This window comes from Diuraphis noxia, unplaced genomic scaffold (genome assembly GCF_037042655.1).
Source record: "Diuraphis noxia isolate RWA-SAM2 unplaced genomic scaffold, SU_Dnox_SAM2 contig0004, whole genome shotgun sequence".
NCBI classification, from domain to species: domain Eukaryota; kingdom Metazoa; phylum Arthropoda; class Insecta; order Hemiptera; family Aphididae; genus Diuraphis; species Diuraphis noxia.
Window position 1 is genome coordinate 55,072,999 of NW_028301714.1, and position 19,583 is coordinate 55,092,581.

The 19,583-nt window shown below is 27.9% G+C and overlaps 1 protein-coding gene across 2 annotated transcripts; it reads left to right on the forward strand.

Annotated features, from left to right (window-relative positions):
* Window positions 1–1,687: 1,687 nt before the first annotated feature.
* Window positions 1,688–19,516, forward strand: Cc2d2a (Coiled-coil and C2 domain containing 2A). 2 transcript variants are annotated; one of them, XM_089226141.1, is made up of 25 exons: window positions 1,688–2,044; window positions 2,168–2,296; window positions 2,361–2,450; window positions 3,416–3,508; window positions 4,036–4,135; window positions 4,398–4,577; window positions 4,815–4,950; window positions 5,053–5,173; window positions 5,243–5,553; window positions 5,612–5,815; window positions 5,871–6,050; window positions 6,117–6,371; window positions 6,430–6,666; window positions 6,734–6,839; window positions 6,903–7,109; window positions 7,668–7,861; window positions 8,612–8,723; window positions 8,808–8,995; window positions 11,146–11,341; window positions 12,817–12,969; window positions 13,632–13,797; window positions 14,915–15,036; window positions 16,123–16,401; window positions 17,165–17,548; window positions 18,862–19,516. In XM_089226141.1, exons 1-25 carry the CDS (start codon window positions 1,943–1,945, stop codon window positions 19,048–19,050), a joined length of 4,434 nt encoding a protein of 1,477 aa, XP_089082267.1. In that variant the 5' UTR covers window positions 1,688–1,942; the 3' UTR covers window positions 19,051–19,516. The 2 variants fall into 2 exon arrangements, with proteins under 2 accessions (XP_089082267.1, XP_089082268.1); XM_089226142.1 differs by having other exon boundaries at window positions 4,039–4,135.
* Window positions 19,517–19,583: the final 67 nt, after the last annotated feature.

Consider the following 19,583-nt stretch of genomic DNA (forward strand, 5'->3'; position numbering starts at 1 on the left):
ACAAAATGTCTTCAGCTGATTTGCTAACTGCAATGCTTCTTTGAGCGTATTTTTTTCTTCTTCGAGGCCAGTTGTATCGTCTTCTGTATCTTGTTCCGCGTTATGTTCTTCATTCTCACTCATGTCATAATTGATGTCTTCAATATTCAATGATAAGTCTTCGGTTTGTAAATATTCATCTATTGAAGAATAGTCCTTTTCTTTCGTTGGACATACTGTTGAAGCAAGTTCCAATAACTCACTATTTAAATCCTCTATTTGTATTAAGTAATATTTTCTGACCTCTGAAACCCGGTTTTTAAAAAACAATTAGTGACCTTTCCATAGGCGCACATAGGGGGGTGCTTGGGGGTGCTTAGCACTCCCAGGTTTAAAATTAGCACCGCATAAACTATTTAAAATATTTATTACATTGTCATATCTTTTGAAATATTATTATATAAATCTGTTTATGTATATCAGGATATTTTGAAAATATCAACAGTTAGTTTATCAGCAGAAATGATGGTTTTAATGAATAGTCTACCAGCCAGCTTTATATATGAAGGCATGAAAAATCAATGTTATAAAAGTTCGTTTCCAAATGTCTGTAAGCTATTGGGAATAACAATTCCAATTTCTTCGTCAACGTGTGAACGTTCCTTCTCAGCTATGCGTAGATTGAAAAACTGGTTGCGCACCAATATGGGCCAAGAAAGATAGAAAGATTTACCAAGCTATCTACGCTTAGCATTGAGAGAGATCTTACCAATAAAATAGAGGGGGAAATTATAACGCAAACATTTGCAATATCAAACAGAAAATTAAATTTTGTCTAACATTAATAATTACATGTTATTATAACTTTTAATATAATTACAAAATATTTATTTTTATTTTTAATAAAATTTATAATTATTGCAATGCAATTATTATAGTATTAGGGTGGTGTAGTGGGGGGCTTCGCTCCCCACGGGTCTGTGTACTATAAATTATTTCAGCACCCCCTAAATTCACACCCTATGTGCGCCTATGACCGTTTCCTTATTAATTTTTTTGATTGCTGCCGTAGACCACAGGACTGTATCAAGAGCCGTCACATTTGGTTTTAAATTATCTATTGATGAAAGTACGTGTTTTAAAAGACTAATGCGGTAATGAGTTTTAAAGTTTTGTATAACTCCAAGGTCAAGAGGTTGGCAAGTTGATGTCACGTTTGGTGGAAAAAATACGAGTTTCACGTTCTGTAAGTTCAAATGGGGGTGACTAGTCGCGTTATCAAGAAAAAGAATAACCTTTTGGCCTTGCATATTTGTATCAAAATTCGATAGCCAGAAATAAAATAAGTTCATGTTTCTCAATTTATCTGTCCGTTATTTAGAGGTATTCTAACACACCTGACTACGCAAACCTGTCAGCTTTTTAGAGGGGTGTAATTCATTATTTTCAATGGGGTTATGCCGGGACCGGTAAATTTGTCCGTAATTGAGAAGTGTCCGCTAATTAGAGGTGTTAGTTAAGGGAGGTTTCACTCAATGTCATAGAGTATTATTATTATTATTATTATCATTACTCTATGTACTCAGTATAAGGTCTATGTATAATACACACATTTGATAAATCAACTGTTATCACTTGGCAAATATTATCAATATTAATATGTTATCACTTGTCTCCATGGAGATTATTTAGAAAACAAAAATTTATAGTTATTAATGTTATTACCATAGCTAAATTTTTAACTAAAATTTTTTATTTAGCCATGGTTATTACTATAATATAATTAATATACCACTACCAACTATAAAGTTAAAAATGTATTTAAAAAAAAAATAGTATATTGTATTATAGTAGTTTGTTTATATATCTGCTGCTTAAACTTTCTTTCTTTACTGTTGTACAACAATATAATGGTACATTAACGTTGCAAAGCAATCTACACTTATAGATTTTTTTTTCTCTTATGAAAATGGATGACAATGATTTGGAAGTACTTGATTGTCCTGAAACTCCTCGTGAAACACCAGAGCCATCTGAACGGACATCAAATATTGCTGTAGACTTGGTAGCTTACATTACATCTACACCTTACAATTTTTTACCCACTTACACCATAAACATTGACTTAATTTGATTTGTTTTTATTTAATGTTTTCAATTAATGTTATTGAGGATTTTTATTCTTTAGGCTTTGAGCCCAGCCAGTGGGTTGGGCAGTCGTAGACCGTCAATTGATGGTATGTCCAGCACGTGTACATCACAGTCAGAAGTACGCTCATTCAAAGATCGACTCAGAGAACATGTTAACCAAGTCAAGGTAAATTGGATAGAACATAATTAATTGATTTAGTGAATTAATTTTTGACAATCGCTTCTTTCAGGAAAGAGCCTCCAACACTGTAGTAGTTGAACAAACTAAGACTAAGGTTCAACAAAGTGTTAAACAGCCTGCTGAACGTTTAGCCCAATTGGTATGTTAGATAATTTTTTTATTGTAAAACATTGTAGATTTATTCATATAAATTGTTTCCTTTACCATTCTGCATATGCATATCATCTTTTGTTTGACAATTTATTTACAATTTTTTTTACACATTGGGTCATTTCTGGTTGAATGGATGTAAAATATATTCCAAATTAGGTAGTTTCTATTAAATCTGTAAAGTGAAAATTTGTTAATATAACTGCACTTAGACCTGTCAATAAAATTGATTATTTTCAGTTATAATTGACATTGACTTATATAGATGTTCAAAATTGTTTTCAAAAGTATTTATAAATTACTCCTCTTTTTAGATGTATTAATGTATAGTAAATATATATATATATATATATGTAAATATAATATATATGTAATTTCTCTCTCTACCACATGTACTCATTGTGTCTCTTAGGTATATATATTGTATATTTTAAATAGGTAAATAAAATAAAATGTATGTATTATACATATCTATATCTTATTGTAATAATAAAATAAAACAAAATTTTTACTTTCTGTTTATTTTTATATTTTTGTTTCATTATTTACAGTTGTTGTAATGGTTACTTTAGTTTTTTTTTGAAATTAATTAAATTTATTAAAGTTTGATATTTAAACAATTTTCTAGGTAAGAGTTTTCCGAGCATATTTATTTTTTATGTTTTTTTACATTTCTAGGGCCTAGGTTAATACTGTTTAAACATAACTCGAAAATCATTAATTGTAATATTAATAATGGACTTAAAAACAGTGTAGTAATTTCATTCTCAAAATAGTATCCATAAAAATAGTTTTAATATTTGTATTATCTATAATTTATTTTTAGTGAACACATTATTTATAAATTGTGTATCTAATTAACTATATAATGTTATAATCAATATAATCAATATTATCTATACTGTTTAAAACATTATCTTATTTTGTATCTAGAATTTTAATTTTGATTTTCAGATGAGTTCAGAAAATCGGGCAGTTGCAGCAGCTTTAGAGAAACACGAAAAAGATAAGATTAGTAAAAATGTGGCCATAAACAATGTGCAAGAGGTACCTATATTTATAATAATATTTACTCAATTTAATGAAAAGTTTAATAAATTATTTACACAGGTTACTTCAACACTTGCACTGATTTTGTTAATATGCACACATAGCCAATACACAATTGAGTAAGAAATATTACTTTTAACCGATTTTTACTATGTAAAATTAAAATAATTTTTTTTATATAATTATGATGATTCCCTTTAATTGTTGCACTTGAATTCTATTGTTAGTTTAACCATTAAGCTAAGTTTCTTTCACGGACTGTTTCATTCTTATCTATCAACCATAGTTCCTGCAACACAGCACCTGCATTTCCTCACCTGTCTTAGACAGGTGTACTTTACGAAGCATGGACTTAACTGAATCACATCATGAACATATGCATTAAGCTTTTGCATCTGCTTTTTTTCTTACATTTTAAATTGATTGAAATCTTATACTCAATAGTTATAAATGAAAAATAAATATTAATATGTTATTTTGTATAAGTGTTATATAAGTGACATACTGCATGATTTTATTTTGAGAAGGTAGACAATGAAATTGAGAGTTATAATTTTTTCACCAAAGTATGGGACCCTCCTTCTAAACCTGATGAAATCCATGAGAAATCAGTTGAATCTAGTGGTAAATATTAATTTGTTTTTATTTTATTTATTTTAGTATATTAATTGCTTTTAAACTAGGAAATTATAGCACAAATATTCTAAGACATCATTTTTTTTTTTACAAAAATTATAATTTTATGTTACATATTGTTATCATTATAATTGCAATAATGGTAGCAGGCCAATTATAAACTATCAATTTTTATTTTGTAACTTTATATTTAATCGTTAATTTAATGTTGTTAACATTATACTAAAAATGAGTTTCATAATTTCTATAGATGCAGAAGTTGGGTTTTCTAATGAAGAAGATAAAAAATTGGTCACAGAAGATTATTTAGGACTGACAGATGGAGATGATGTTGATGTTTTAGATCATTCATTAGTACCATTTTTGAGTACATCTATAAAAATAAAAGAAGCTGCTAAAAATATTTATTTTATTCCAGATGGATCTCCAGGTAAAAATCTCGATTCATTCATTCATTGCAAACTAATCAATTCTAAAATAAAAATTTATTTTATTATTATCTATTTATCTCAAATTGATATTAAATTTTTTTATTTTTTGTAATATTTTTCAATTGATTTTCTTATTGTTATTATTAGTTAATACATAGTTCTTGTTAAACATAACAAAAAAAAAATAACAGTAGAATATAAATTATGCTCCTAGATTAATAAATAAATGATTTCAGTGGATCTGGCAAAACGACTAAATTCTAGACAACCGCGATACCTAGAGCGAGAAGGACTTTATGTTGGTACATATCCTCCTGTCTATGAAAAATGTCTAAATAAACTTCAACAAAGGCTTCTTAAAGCTAATGAATTGTAAGAACTATTATGAGTATGAATATTTTGAAATGGATGGTTAAATGCTTAAGTGGTTGAAATTGTTTATTAACTAATAATTATTTGTGATTTTGTTGTTAGTCATTGGTTTGGCGAAGATGGTGAACCAATCAGATTACCTGATCCTTTGACTAGTCCATCCTGCTGTAATTTATTAGATTCTATTGAAAATAATGGGTTTTTGAACATTAAGTATACAAATGTAAGTATGTTATTATTAATGTTCAATGATGATTGTATTTTTTCTCATAATAATTTATTGTGCTATCAGGCAATACCATTTAAGAGCCCATACAGTTTCAACAACGATACACAGAATTCTAAAGAAATAAAATTTCTTTTAGAATTAGAAATTTCAAAAATTCAGTTTAGTCATCATGCCCTTTTCAGTCGACAACATGTTTTAGACAAGCAACTGCTACAACTATATTATAAGTATAGGTGTCGTCAAGATATTGCAAGAACAAAAATGTTGTCTGGAAGATTGGAGGCATTACGTAATGCCAAAGATACTTTGAATAAAGTCATGTCAGAAGAAAACAATAAAGATTTACTAGAGATCCATGGAAATCGTTTACAAAGGTTCAAATATTTCTCTTAATTAGTAATTTTTATTTTAATACATTTATTTTTTATTTAGATATAAAATAGAAATTAAAGAAACTCGAGCTCAGAGATTACTGGAAGGTAAATCAGACCGATCTTTAGTATCCAATATTTTGGAAACCTGGAGGAACTTGAAAAAATTGAGAGAAAGGCAAGGTTATATTGTTACTAGTACAAAGTTGGAAATAATAGTTGATGATCATGATAATACTGAGGAATGGGAAACAGAGTTTAACAGGTATGTGAAAAAAATGTTCATTATAGTGATTGAATTTAATATTTTGATAATTTAGGTTAGTAGCAGAGACTCTTGAAGAAATGGGAGAGAAAAATATTGAAACCAATATTCCTAAAGTCCGAGAACAGGTATTTAGTATCCTCTCAGATTCATTGAGATCGCCAGGAGAGCCAATTATTACATTTATTATGTCTAAGATTGAACCCACCCCTGAAGATTCTATTACTGCAAAAGAGTAATTTAAAATTGAATTTAAATTTGTGCCATAAGTAAAAATAGTATAGAATTTTTTTTTTTGTAGTGAGCTTCAACGAAGGTTAGCATTGTCAAAACATTCTATTTGGTTTGATGTGATATTCAATGGTCATATAGTGTGTGAATCTACTTCCTTGCCAATCAATGACAGTTTTTCTATGGATGTTAATCAGAAATTTGTTGTTGAAATTCATCAGTGGCCTGATACATTATCATTAAACATACATTGTGAAAATCTAAGTTCAAAGAATATGTTTACAAAAAATCCCATAGCAGAACTTTACATACCTTTTCCATTGAGGTATCATTGGTTAACTGTTGTTAAAATATAATACTTTTAACTATATTTTTAATTTTAGCAATACTACATTAAATGAGGTTGACATAGAAAACTTGGAGTTCAGTTGTTTTGGCAATCAGACCTTACAAAATGCCGGTGTTGGAAGTGGTGTGGATTTTAAGATATTTCCAGAAGATACGGAAAATCAATGTTTGTACACATCTGGTGAAGTTTTATGCAAGGCTGGTTGGGGTACATTTGGTGATAAAATTTTATGCCCCCCTGAACATTACTTCAACAGAATATATTCACAAAAGTAAATGATGTTTTTATTTTTTCATAAGTATAATGTGATATGTAATTTATGTAATACATTGTTTTAGTAATAATGTATTGTCAACTAAAACAGAGAAGATTTTGAGTCGGATGAATGATATGCATCCAGATCCTAATGATCCAAACAATGTATCATTTTTTGAGGCTTTAAAAGTATGAAAATAAAATTTTCTAATCAATGTTTTTCCAACCATATTGAATGTATTTTTTTTTTAGAGTGTTGATGAAGAAATGGTTTTTAAATTGAAGTCAAAATTTAGTGTTAATATTTATAAAAAAATGTTGGAATTTTGTTCAGAAGAAGAATTAGATTCTAACCCTAGACTAAAATTATTAAAATTACGTGATCGTGGAGAAATAGAATTTAGAATGGCCAAATCAGTGCCATTAAAAGAATGGCTTATACCAAAAGACATATTTAATGTAAGTTAATTATTAGTCAATCTTATATTATTTATATTTTAGATCTCTAACTTACTAAAAATATTTATATAGCTTTATTATATCACATAATGTTTTTGTTATTGGTCTAATTATATTGGCAGTTGTGGCCATAATTTAGTAGGAATTAAAATACTTTGTTTTACTATAAGCTGAGAAAAATATGTGTTATCTTATTGTAATTACTAACAAGGAGTTTTTTTTTTTAAATTTCCTTTCAAGCTGTATAGATCTGTTTGATCCATTTTTGCTTATAAATTAGAGAATAATTTAAGTTTGTTGTAGATTAAAAATCTAAAGCTTTGGTGGGTTTGGAAGGAACTTCTTTGAGTTTGGTATAGTCTCAATATTTAATGAGGAAGATACTTAGTTTAGTTGTGAGTTAACAAGATAATTGAATTATGACTATAATACTAGTAATAATAAAAATAATGATAAGTTTTTGGATATGCAGTAATTTATTTAACTAATTACATTTTTTAATATACTAATTATGCTAAATAAATTGTGTTGGACTAATAACAAGTGATTTATATTAAGGAATTTGAAAATCGTGTGTCAACATCTGAGCTTGCATTAGAGGTTGCTGGCCTTGGGCCTTTGGAAACTAGTAGAATCTGGGGACGGTATTCAGTTATCAAACTCTATGACAAGATCCTCAAACAATGCAAGCTTTGTAACAGAAATAAAATAACTAGTGACATCATTGTTGAAGACACTGTACCTGACATTGGGTATGCTAATTTTAATGATAAACTTTGTAATATAATAGTGTTGGGCCATATTTAGAAATTGGCGCTCAGGGACAGTAGGGACATTATTGACATTCCAAACTTTGTCTCTCTTTTAGGCACATATTGTCGAACCTAACTTTAATTTCAATCTGATAGAACCTTATGTATCAAAATGTATAGTTACAGTTAAAAATGAAATTTTAAAAACTCAGAGGTAATTTAAAAGCATGATATCAATACGTATTACCAATTATTTTATTTCCAATAAAATATATAATTAACAATTACCTACAGCTTTAATTGATAATTATTTGATTGTAATATTAATATTTATTAATTTTAAAGATTGGATAGGTATCTAATACACTTATTTTTCAACATTGATAAAACAACTGAATAACAATATTTTGCTAAAGTTAAGTAAAATTAAAATGCTCAGAATATTTTTTATTGAACTAAACATTTTACTATGATAGTATTGAATCATGATTTTTTAATGAAATAAGTTGCAATTAACAATCATCAATTACTCAAGCACACGCTTTGTTCGATGTAATGTCATTATCAGTTTTTCCAAGGAATCGTTTACTAAAATATATTTGAGAGAATACTGCATAATAATACATTTCATCTATTAACATTTTTAATATTCCATTTCTATACAATTTTATATACAAAAATAAAAAATATATGCATTATATTTATAGTTTAACTGATTTTACCATTAACTATTATTATTATTATTTACAGAACCTTAGGTTTGACATTTATGAAAATGTTCCAGCCAAAACGACCATTACGTCCTAAAAGAAAAGAAAGAAAGAAAATACCAGCTAAGAGTCTTTCAGGACAAGAAATTAAAGTAAACCCTTTCATTAACAAATAGTTATTCAGATTGTTTATTAAAGTTATTACATATTAGTTATTATATAATTCTTCATATTAGGTTGTTATTAATGTCATGAGAGCTTTTGAGGTACCTGTGAGAAAAAACTCTGATATGATGATGGGGGACATAGCAATGGTTCCGGTACAACCTTTTATTGAAATATCCTTCAAGAATCAAACAAGTCGAACAACTACCGCTGAAGGCTCTAATCCAACATGGAACCAAGATTTACAATTGATTGTTAGGTCAGAATTATTCATAATCTATAATTAAATAATCTTATTATATTATAATTTATAGTAATAATTGTGAAGTTACTTATTTTTTTTTTTACGTGTCACTACTGATGACTTTTAAATGGTACTTTAAATTTGTGAAGGGTAAAACTGTATACTACAATTATTATTAACTATGGTAATACCATATATTTCATAGTGATTGATAGCTGACATTAATAATTATTTATATCCACAACAGCCTTTTAAATAAGATCACTATGTCAAACCTGAATGTTTGTTTTATATGATTTGTAAATATTCTTAATACATAAATTTATAAATCATACAGTCAACTAAATGTTTGATTTTTAATTTACAACAAAGACTTATTTAAATATAAAGCATTTATACAAAATTGTATTCAGTAATTAAATTTAAATGAAAAACATTCAATACATAATAATAACATAATATAAAATAAAATAAGTATTGTAATAGTTTTAAAGTATATTTACGAGTTCAGGATTGATTTTTAAATATGCTCCCATAATTGATATGTTTAAATTAAACATTTATTAAGATCAGATTTTTAGAAATTGTTAAGTATAGTTAAAGATGATATTTTCATAAACTTAGATATTTCTGAAAATGTTAGTGTTTTGTAATTTGAGTGGAATTGTAACTAAATTTTAATGAAACATATTTTAGGTAATATACTTTAATTACTAAGGATAATATTCATTGAGTATACATATATTTTATTCAATGATAATAGTGTATTAAAAGAATAGTATTTACTTTTGTTTTAAAAATTATTGAGTGAAATATTAATTTATAACCATTTTGTTCCATTAAAAAATTGTCCGAGTATTGACAATATTTCAATCAGAAACAGAAAGGTTTGGGCGTTGGCCGATTCCTGTCAAGTGGCAGTCAGATTGCTTTTCTCACCAAGTTTACTAATTGGTTTGGCATTCGGAATAGAGCCAATAATATTTAAGTATTAAGTAGTAATTATCAACAAATATTTTATATTGCATACTTAATTATAAATACCAAAGCCATATCAATTTTAAAAGTGTTTAATAGACTATCCTTAGTATTTAAATTATTCTAACTCATTAACTTTTTGTTCAAATTTTTTTGAGTTTGTTTACGTTTTCAGAAAAATAATCTGATTTACTTTCTGATTTGTATTAAAATATGTAAGTACTAAGTTCTTATTTGAAAAACCAAAGTTGGTATAGCCATAAAATATTTCTTAAATGTTTTGAAAAATCTAAGAATTCAAAAATTATGTCCTTAACCACTCTTAAAAATCCCAAAAATAATTTAAATACATTCATAATTTAAACATAAGAATAAGGCGAGCTTACTTAATAAATCACCTATAAATACATAGTAAAATTTCAATTTTTATTGTAAAAAGTTATAAAAATCAAAAAATTTTGAATAGTTTTATTTTTATATTAGTTAAGACTTATAAGTTATAAGTTAAATTAAATTGAAATTATATTTTTTTTTCAATTTTATATCCATAATACTTTGATAGATTATTTGATTTTTTTTAGTGTCAGTTTAAATCATAAATATAATCAGAAAATAACATTTTGATGTATACAAATATTATGGGTCTAGGTTTATATACTACTGGTACTAAGAAAATCTTAAATACATAATTTTTCTTTTAATAATTTATAAATATTTGATGGTTCTTAGTTTTATAATTATTTATGTATAATTAAGTAACAATTATTAATTGTTCAAACTATAAATAATAATGATTTCTGTAAGAAAAAAAATTATTTTTATAAATAAAATATTGATTATATTTTTAATAAAAAATTAAATTAATTTTAAATTTACAAGTTATGATATTTTTTTCATATCTATTTCAGAATTATTGTAATGCATTTTTAAAATATATTCTTAGATATTATATTTTTTGAATAACCAATGATTATATTATCAATATTTAAGCAAATAATTATTAACCAAAAAAAAAAAAGACTACTGTGTATAAAATATTCAGAAATTAATTTAAAATATAATTTTTTTTATTAAAAATCAAAAATGTATCTATTCTATTGATGGTAGTGATATTTATTTAATAAAATAATTAAAAACAAATTTTGTAATTTAATGTTTAACAAAATTTTAATGTGTTTTTCTTATAGATCAAATTCAGTTGATTTATGTCCAAATGAAGTTCAATCGATTGATGACTGCATTCACATAAATATGTATGACGAAATAGTTATTGATATATTAGAAGATGGTAGAACCCGAGAAACAAATATTCATCAACGTTTGGAGAGAAATTGGTTAGGAAGCTGCGTTATACCCATATCAGCATTATTCAATAGCTCTCAAGTTTGTTTATATTATATTAAATAATACAATGAAACCTGACCTCTTACAACAGACAAAATAATTTAGTCCCAGAAAAAAAATTATGTTAGTACATTTCAATTTTTCTATTACAAACAGAAACAGTAACGTTTTCCACTGAAACCTTAAAAACAGACTACAATCTTAGAAATTAGAATAATATCATATTATACTTGTAAATGCTTAAATATAATGGCAGTTGTTTATACATACTTTGCCACAATGACACTAGTCGTAACAATAAGGAACAAGATAACGTTAATTGAATATATTTATTTATATATGACATATGTAATGTATCTATATGTAAAATGTAATAATATTTAATATTTAATAGGATAATTTTTCAGAAAAACAAAAAAACTATTTTTTTTTTTAATTTCTTGATGTAAAAGTAGATTAACTGGACAACAGACAATTGTCTATAATAGACATTTCTTATGGTCTTATATTCAGATTTCACTGTATATATATGATTATGTTATTTTATATTTTAAAGTATCTTTATATTACGATCAAGTGCTATTCTCATTGAGTTTTGATTATTTGTCAAGATGTGTAAAAGTTTCTAGTTATTGCTAATTATATACACATTTTTTATGTTTATGCATTTTATTTCTAGCAATAGTTATTTGATATCTAATCCTTGTCTTTATAATATTTAAAAAAATAATTATTTTGCCCCTGGACTGTCTGAGTTATGACATCTAAAATGTCTTGATGGAAATTGATTTTGTTTATTATTGTATGGTTAAGTGGAAATCAGAACAAGTTATGTGTGATAAATAAATAATTTAACAAATATAAAATTTAAAGTTTCAGTACAATATTATACTGAATAAAATAATATTAGCTACCTTCTGAAAGTGTATTATGAGTGTTAATATTGCAAAACAAAACTCTTGAAAAGCTATAAATCTATCAACTGTATTGTTATTAGTTATATCATATTGAATGAGTGTTTTTGCTAATTTCTTGTAAATTTAAAATTGAATCAGAGAATATTAACCAACATTTAATAAGCAATTATGTAATATAAAAACATATATTTTGGTGTAGGAAACTTTTAATGGTTTGGGTAAAATAAGTATGTTTTGTGTTTTATAAATTATCATAAAATCATAAATTATTATTGTCTAATTGATCTAAGTTTGTTTTTTTATAGTTTTTGCTTTCCAAAATATATATATATATATATATATTAAAATTAGAGTGCTATTTTGTATAAGTTATATTTCAGTAAATCAATCTCTAGAATATTGAATAAATGTATACACTTGTTATTTAATATTTAATATTTCCATTTAAAATGTTAATAATTATTATGGGCTAGCATAACTATTTTGATCTTAATTTATTCTAAAAATACTTTTAACTAATTACTATGAATGTGTATAAATTCAAAATTGTATTCCGTGATTCAGTATATTTATTTTATTTTATCTAAATTATTTCAGTTTGAGGGAGTATTTCAAATGAACACACCCAGACACCTTTTGGGATATGAAAGACTTGTGTCAAATTCCGAAAGCTCTCATTATAGGAACTCAACTTTTTTGAGCTTATTCATTATGGTTCAACCGCCACTCCATCATCCTGAACCTATCAAGGTAAGTAAAATTATTTTCAAACTAATAAAGTAATAAATGATAAAATATTTACTTGCATATATTTATTATTTGATTATTGTTCCATAATTCTATATTATAATACAAATCTGTTTTGTATGTTCGTTTGCTAAAATTATTATTTTTACATGTTACCACCAAGATAGCTTATATTAAGTATAAACAGATATGTCTGAAACATATTGAATTTGTGGCCTAAGAATCTATGACTGATGCATTCATTATTATTATTTTTATTTAAAAAAATTATTGTATCTAGTTAATTAATGCATTTATTTGGTTAAATGTTTTTAATGAATTCCTGTATACATATATGTATTAATTATCAATTTATTTTATTTTTTACCTCATTTTATTTTATTTACTTTTTACCTAATTGTATAGCTCTTGTAAATAAACCTTAGCCTATCTTAATAGTAATGTAAAGAGATTTTGCATTCTTGCCCGTTTTTTAAACTGTTCAGTTTTTCTTTTTTTATCAGTGTAATTGAGAGCGTAAAAGTCTTTACGTGTGATAATTGTATAGTTGTATTTAATTATTATATTATTATTGTTTGATCTTATTACCTAATCATATAACCTTTCAGATGTATTTCGCTGTATTACGTATTTAAGTATTTTGTTATATTATCAATAATTTACAGGAGAGATTAGACTGCAGCGAATCGTTCAACTTTGAAAGATATTTAGAGTATTGGTCTGCAGAAGGAGCAAAACAGTTTCCCGGAAGGCCCGTGAAAACCTTGGTGATACACTGCAGCGGTAAATCTGTTTGTGTGACCAGATTTTTTAGGCCATTACCACTCCCTGGTACGTACATGATACATATTCATTATCTCCTGCAGTCATTTTTTGTTTTTTTAAGGTTTTGAATATAATTTTAAGTAGCTAGTTTACTTTGAGCGTTTCATGCAAAGTTGTTTTGTAATTTTGTCTGCATAGCATGAATCATACCATAGACCACCTATAGTCTATTATGCATAGGTAGCCAGGTAGGTACTTTATATATATATATTTTTTTTTTACTATCCCGCGGCAACTAAGGCCATTGGGAAGGGGGTAGTACTGTAGGTTCTTATGGAACTATAGGTTGGTTTTACACGTGGACGTGGGTGAGAGTTTTTGGCAGAATTTCTATTGGGGCACCCGTAGGTTTCTGCCATGCCCCGGAGTGGGGGATGGCGGCACTTGTTCTCCGGACACCGTGACTTGCCCGGAGAAAAATGCCGCCCGATGGTCGAGGTTCGAACCCGGTCCGGCTGAGCCACAGCCGACGCGGTAGACCACTCAGCCACCTCGTCCCCCACTTTATATTTTGTTTAAGGGCATTATGCAATACGTTGACTATACAATAATTAAAATCAATAAGTAATAAAAACATTAATTATATTTTCGTTTAGGATTACACTAGGTACCTTGGTACCTACTCATTATAGTTTTTAAACACCTAACTAAACATAAAATATTATTTTGAAGGGTGTTGCGCGCGGATAATGAGGCTCATTGCCTAATCATTTTTATCAAACTAATAAAAAATACATTAGTACGATGATAGTTACTAGATAGATACTGATAAATCAAAAATAATAAAATTTACGTCCCTAAATAAATCCATATACAGTACAACACTATCTAGAGGATAAATTTTTATGATTTCGGATCCTGATGTTTTATACTGAAGCAAAACATATGTTATACAACGTATTATAGCCGTATAGATACAGATTATTATTGAACTATTATATTTATAATAGATTAGTTTTTTGTGCTCTCTCGTCTTATTTTGAAAAACTTATAAAATAATAAAGTTAAGTCAATTTTTTTATCGAAAAATCTTATCATCTATGTATATTGTATAGTTATATGACTAATATTTATATTATTTATATTTTCACTCAAAGTTCCTTGTTATTGTTTTTATTTTTAGTAATTTCTGATGATGTATTTAACACCACTGCTGAAATGGTCGCCAGATTCGTATCGCTCATACCGGTGGTAAACAGCAACGTTTTGCTCATCGGACGATTTGATGTCTGGTTGACCGGAGACGTAAGTATTATAATAAACATTTTATAATATTACATACATAGATACATAATACATTATAGTTTTTATCCCACGCCTATTAGCTATTCAATATTTTCTTAACTCCTTTTTGGGAGGTAAGGTGGTTATAGTCGAACGTGTTTGAAATAAAATAGCATGATATGTAATCAATTTAATATGATGGTAAGGTCTTTAATAATTGTTAGTGTGAGTGCAAAGAAAATCGAATATACTACCTAGTATATTTTCTTCAATATTTACTAAAAAGTAAAATCTGTTCCATTGGCCATTGTCGATGCCAAACATTGCAGAAAATTGACCAATTCCGAGAAACAGTGTTATTAGATATATTTTAGATTCTTCTTAGTCTCATTATATAGACTTCTGGCTTAATATTATTTATTTTATCGATTTGCTGTCGTTGGTTATTTACTACATTTGAAAAATGTAAATTTCTAGCTGTTATTCTCATAACTACTCCTCCGTCTGTCATCGTTTTGTTTTTTCTTATTTTTATAGACTGAAAAATATGAGAAAAATAAAAATGTATTTTACGTACTGCAGCTGCGTGGTGCATCGACTGCAGCTCACACCACTAGTACTCAAAAATAAAACAATTTTATAGCTAATATCGAAGGTCGTAAACTACACAACCGATCTTTAATACCGGACATTTATGTTTTATAATTTATAACCATCGAGATAAATCGATTTCCATATGCGTTTATTTATAATTTACTAGATTTATTGCTAGGTGTTGTCCGGGGATAAATGAAACCATGATGAGCAATTCACTTGCGATGGATAGTAATTTTTCTCGAAACTAGAAAAAATAGTAAAAATGTTGAAATACATTTTCCTTTCTTCATATTTCTTTATGGGGTTTTTAATGTGTAATTCACTGCCGATACAAATTCTGATTAATATTTATATTTCTGCTTGTTTATCATTTACAATATTATTATTGTATAATGATAGTATATTATCAACATGAAACTTATGGTTGAAAAATCTGTTTGGACCTTGTTATAATATGCATATATATACTATATAGGTATAATTATAATATATTTCCGTTGAATGTTTCAGCAATTGTTGGGCTTACTCTTCGGAGGGGGTTCCGGTGTCGATCATGGTCTTTTGCTATGCTGTTACTTCGCCAAGCTAAACATCCGGTCTTGGTTGCTGTTGGGCACTGGCGTGTCCCGGGGTGAGGCCGCTTACGTGCTGACATCATGCACCGTGCCTGACCAACCAGCCGGCACCCCCGTGTATAACGTCTGGGACCCGCTCACCGGCCGAAAGTACTCTACATGTGACAGCTTTTCGCCCGTACAGGAAGTATATTGTCTGATAAATGCCGAAAATGTGAGTTTCTATATTGTAACTGTATACTGATTATAGGCATTTTGACTAAAGAGTCGTTAGTTTTTTTATCCGTAAAAATTTACTTTAAAAAAAGTGGACAAGTAGGTACCGCTCTGCTATACAGTAGTTATTGAATATATCAATATAATAGATGTATCAAATTTGAATTGAGTGATGATGATATTTATCTTATTGTATATGAAAAAAAATCCTGAAGAGATTGTGTGTGATCCAAGCATAGGTACTTGCAGACACAATCAAATATAAAACTGTAAATATTTTTTATAAAATCATAAATATCTCATTTTGACTTAATATTTTACCATAATTTATGTAGAATTGCTAGTATAATTAATATTAGGTAAAAATTAAAATTTTTTACGGATATTAGCTTTTAAGTTAGATATATAAAAAAAATCAAATTGATTATGTCAATATTTTCGAAAACTACATGGAATTTTCAATTTTGACCCTCTGAATGCATCAACTAGATTCACCAGATTCACAATTTCTCTTTCAGAAATAACGTTTGACAATTGGAGTATTCTTACTATCCCAAATGTTGAAGAGAACAATACATTCAGCGTAACACGCTCACAGTCTAAAAATAATATTTATTTTTTTTAAAAATCCACTGTGAAAACTTTATTTTTTTCAATGGTGTAGTATATTACATGACTCATTATATTTACCTACAAAGACTTTAACTCGAAATATGTACCAATCCTTTTAGAATATATTATATATTATATGTTTATAATAGATATGGCTAAATGTTCAGTACGAGAAATCGGTACCCAGGACCCGGTGGGATGTAACGCAGACCAGGGACTGGAACCCGGCTTTCGGCCGGTATCAGGCGGCGCCCACCGTGGCGGGTTCCGTGCAGCCGGACACGGTGGACTACACGCCGGCAGCTATCGCAGATGCCCGTCTTCTTCAGGAAAAGCTGGAGACGACGCTGCGAAACGCGCTGATGAAGTGGCGGGTCAAGTCTAAGACCGTCTGGAATAGATATTGCATATCAGTTCTGCGAAAAATCCTTCCAAACTTGGAGCGAGAGACATGGAATGGTGGATCCATGAACGTCACCACTGCGGAGAACGGTTACCTGGCTGAGTTGCAACATTTGCTCGTCTCTCACAAGGTGCAATACACGTTTGATAGATCCACTATAGACTGACTATTGCAATTATCAAAGACGAGGGGATAGTTGGGTAGACTAAACTTATATATAGTGCAGGTGATGGTGAACATTTTTTGGGTCACGTGCCAACCATTTTAAATCAAAGCATAAAAAAAAATTCCGGTTATATTTTCATATAACCTAACCTATAACCGGTTTTTTCTTGGGGTCATAGGATTTTAAAGATAAATCACTAACTTCTTTTAACATTAGGTGAACATTATGTTACCTAGCTTTACATTTTCAACAAAATACAAGTATCATAAGTTCAAATATTCAACGGTCATTTAACTATCACGTATGTATGTTGATGTGGATTTTGAGGGTATTTTTTTAAAAATTTTTTTTTTTTGTCTATCATCACGTTTTGGGGCAGTAAAAGTGCTTCGATTTTTGACTTCAGTACCTCGTTCGATCAGAAAGTAAATCTAGTTGGTAATTTGGGGGGGTCAAAAGTGAAAAATACTTTTCTAAATAATTGAGAAAAACAAACTAAAAATTAAGGAAAAACGGGGAATTTTACGCATACTCATTTTTCGACAAAATCGATTTTGGTTTTTGATGTAATTTTAAATCCAAATTTAATTCCATCCATTACAGTAACCCACTTGTAACCTACTGTACAGCAGAGCGACATCCACGACTTACCCGCCTTTTTTATCATTACATTTTAAAATGTTTTAATTTAAATAATAATTTACTTAATATGACTGACTTATATTTGTATGAAATGCAGCTTTATTACCAATAAGAAAGAATACTGTAAAAACAAGTATCGAACATTGTTCGTATGTTTTGTTGAAACAGGCTCTACGTATCTTGTAACTAGTTTTTTTTAGCAGAAATCCCTAACTCGCGCTAAATATTATATTCAAAAGGTGTTAAATTAATATCTGTATTAAATAAAAAAAATAAAAATACGTTCTCATACTATTTTTTAATTTCTACTAAAATGTTATTACTATACGTTTTATTTAATTTAGACATTGAACAGTTCATTTTTATATTTTTGCCTTAATACATTTTCATTTGGATAGCACATAATGGTCAATATGTGAACATATAATAGTTATCCTAACATCACAAATAAGACCTACCTGAATTTTTTTATTCTGCTATTAAAAAATCAAATTTTTATATATGGAGCTAAAATATTGTAGACTTCGCTAAATTTAAATGTAAAGATTTTTGCAACAATGATTATGTTTATTTTTAAAAATAGATACATAGCCATTATTATCTAACGTCACGCTTGTATATATATATTCTTTCAGATGTGTGGTTTTCCCATCAACAGACCGTACAGCAACACCGAAGTTTTGATTGACGCCATACAGTCGACGGGCATGCACCTAAATGAAAATCCCTTGGTTGAGTTCGCGCTTGCCGTTTACGTGCATCCGTACCCAAATCAAGTATTGTCGGTTTGGATTTACCTGGCGTCTCTGCAACCCAGGCGTTGATCGTACATGGCAATACACACAATTTTAAAATCATTATCATAATATATAAATATAATATGATATAAGATCAATTTTAAATAATCGAATAATCATGTTATACGTTCAGTGCTAAAATTTAGAAATACAATTATAATATTATCCTAGGGCCTCACTAATCCCCTGAAAGAAGGGCAAGATTCCCCATTGGTACTTACCAATCTATTTTGAGGCTTTGTCCCCGTTATCATGTCTCCCCCTGTTTCACATTGAAATTTAATATCTGAAATATCTTAAAACGAAATATGTGGGAGATAAATTACCTTGGTACACAACACTTTTTAAATAGTAATGATGAATTTAAGTGTTTAATAATTATTGATAATTTGTTCATCTTTTGGCTGTTATGACAATTATGTTATGTGAAAGATAAAAATTACAATTTTTTTTTAACTAAATAGAATAATATAACACACTTTTTTGTCAAAAATATTGTTTTTATTTTATTGACTTTATTATAAGTATAAACAAGTAATAACGATAAGTAAACTCGTATA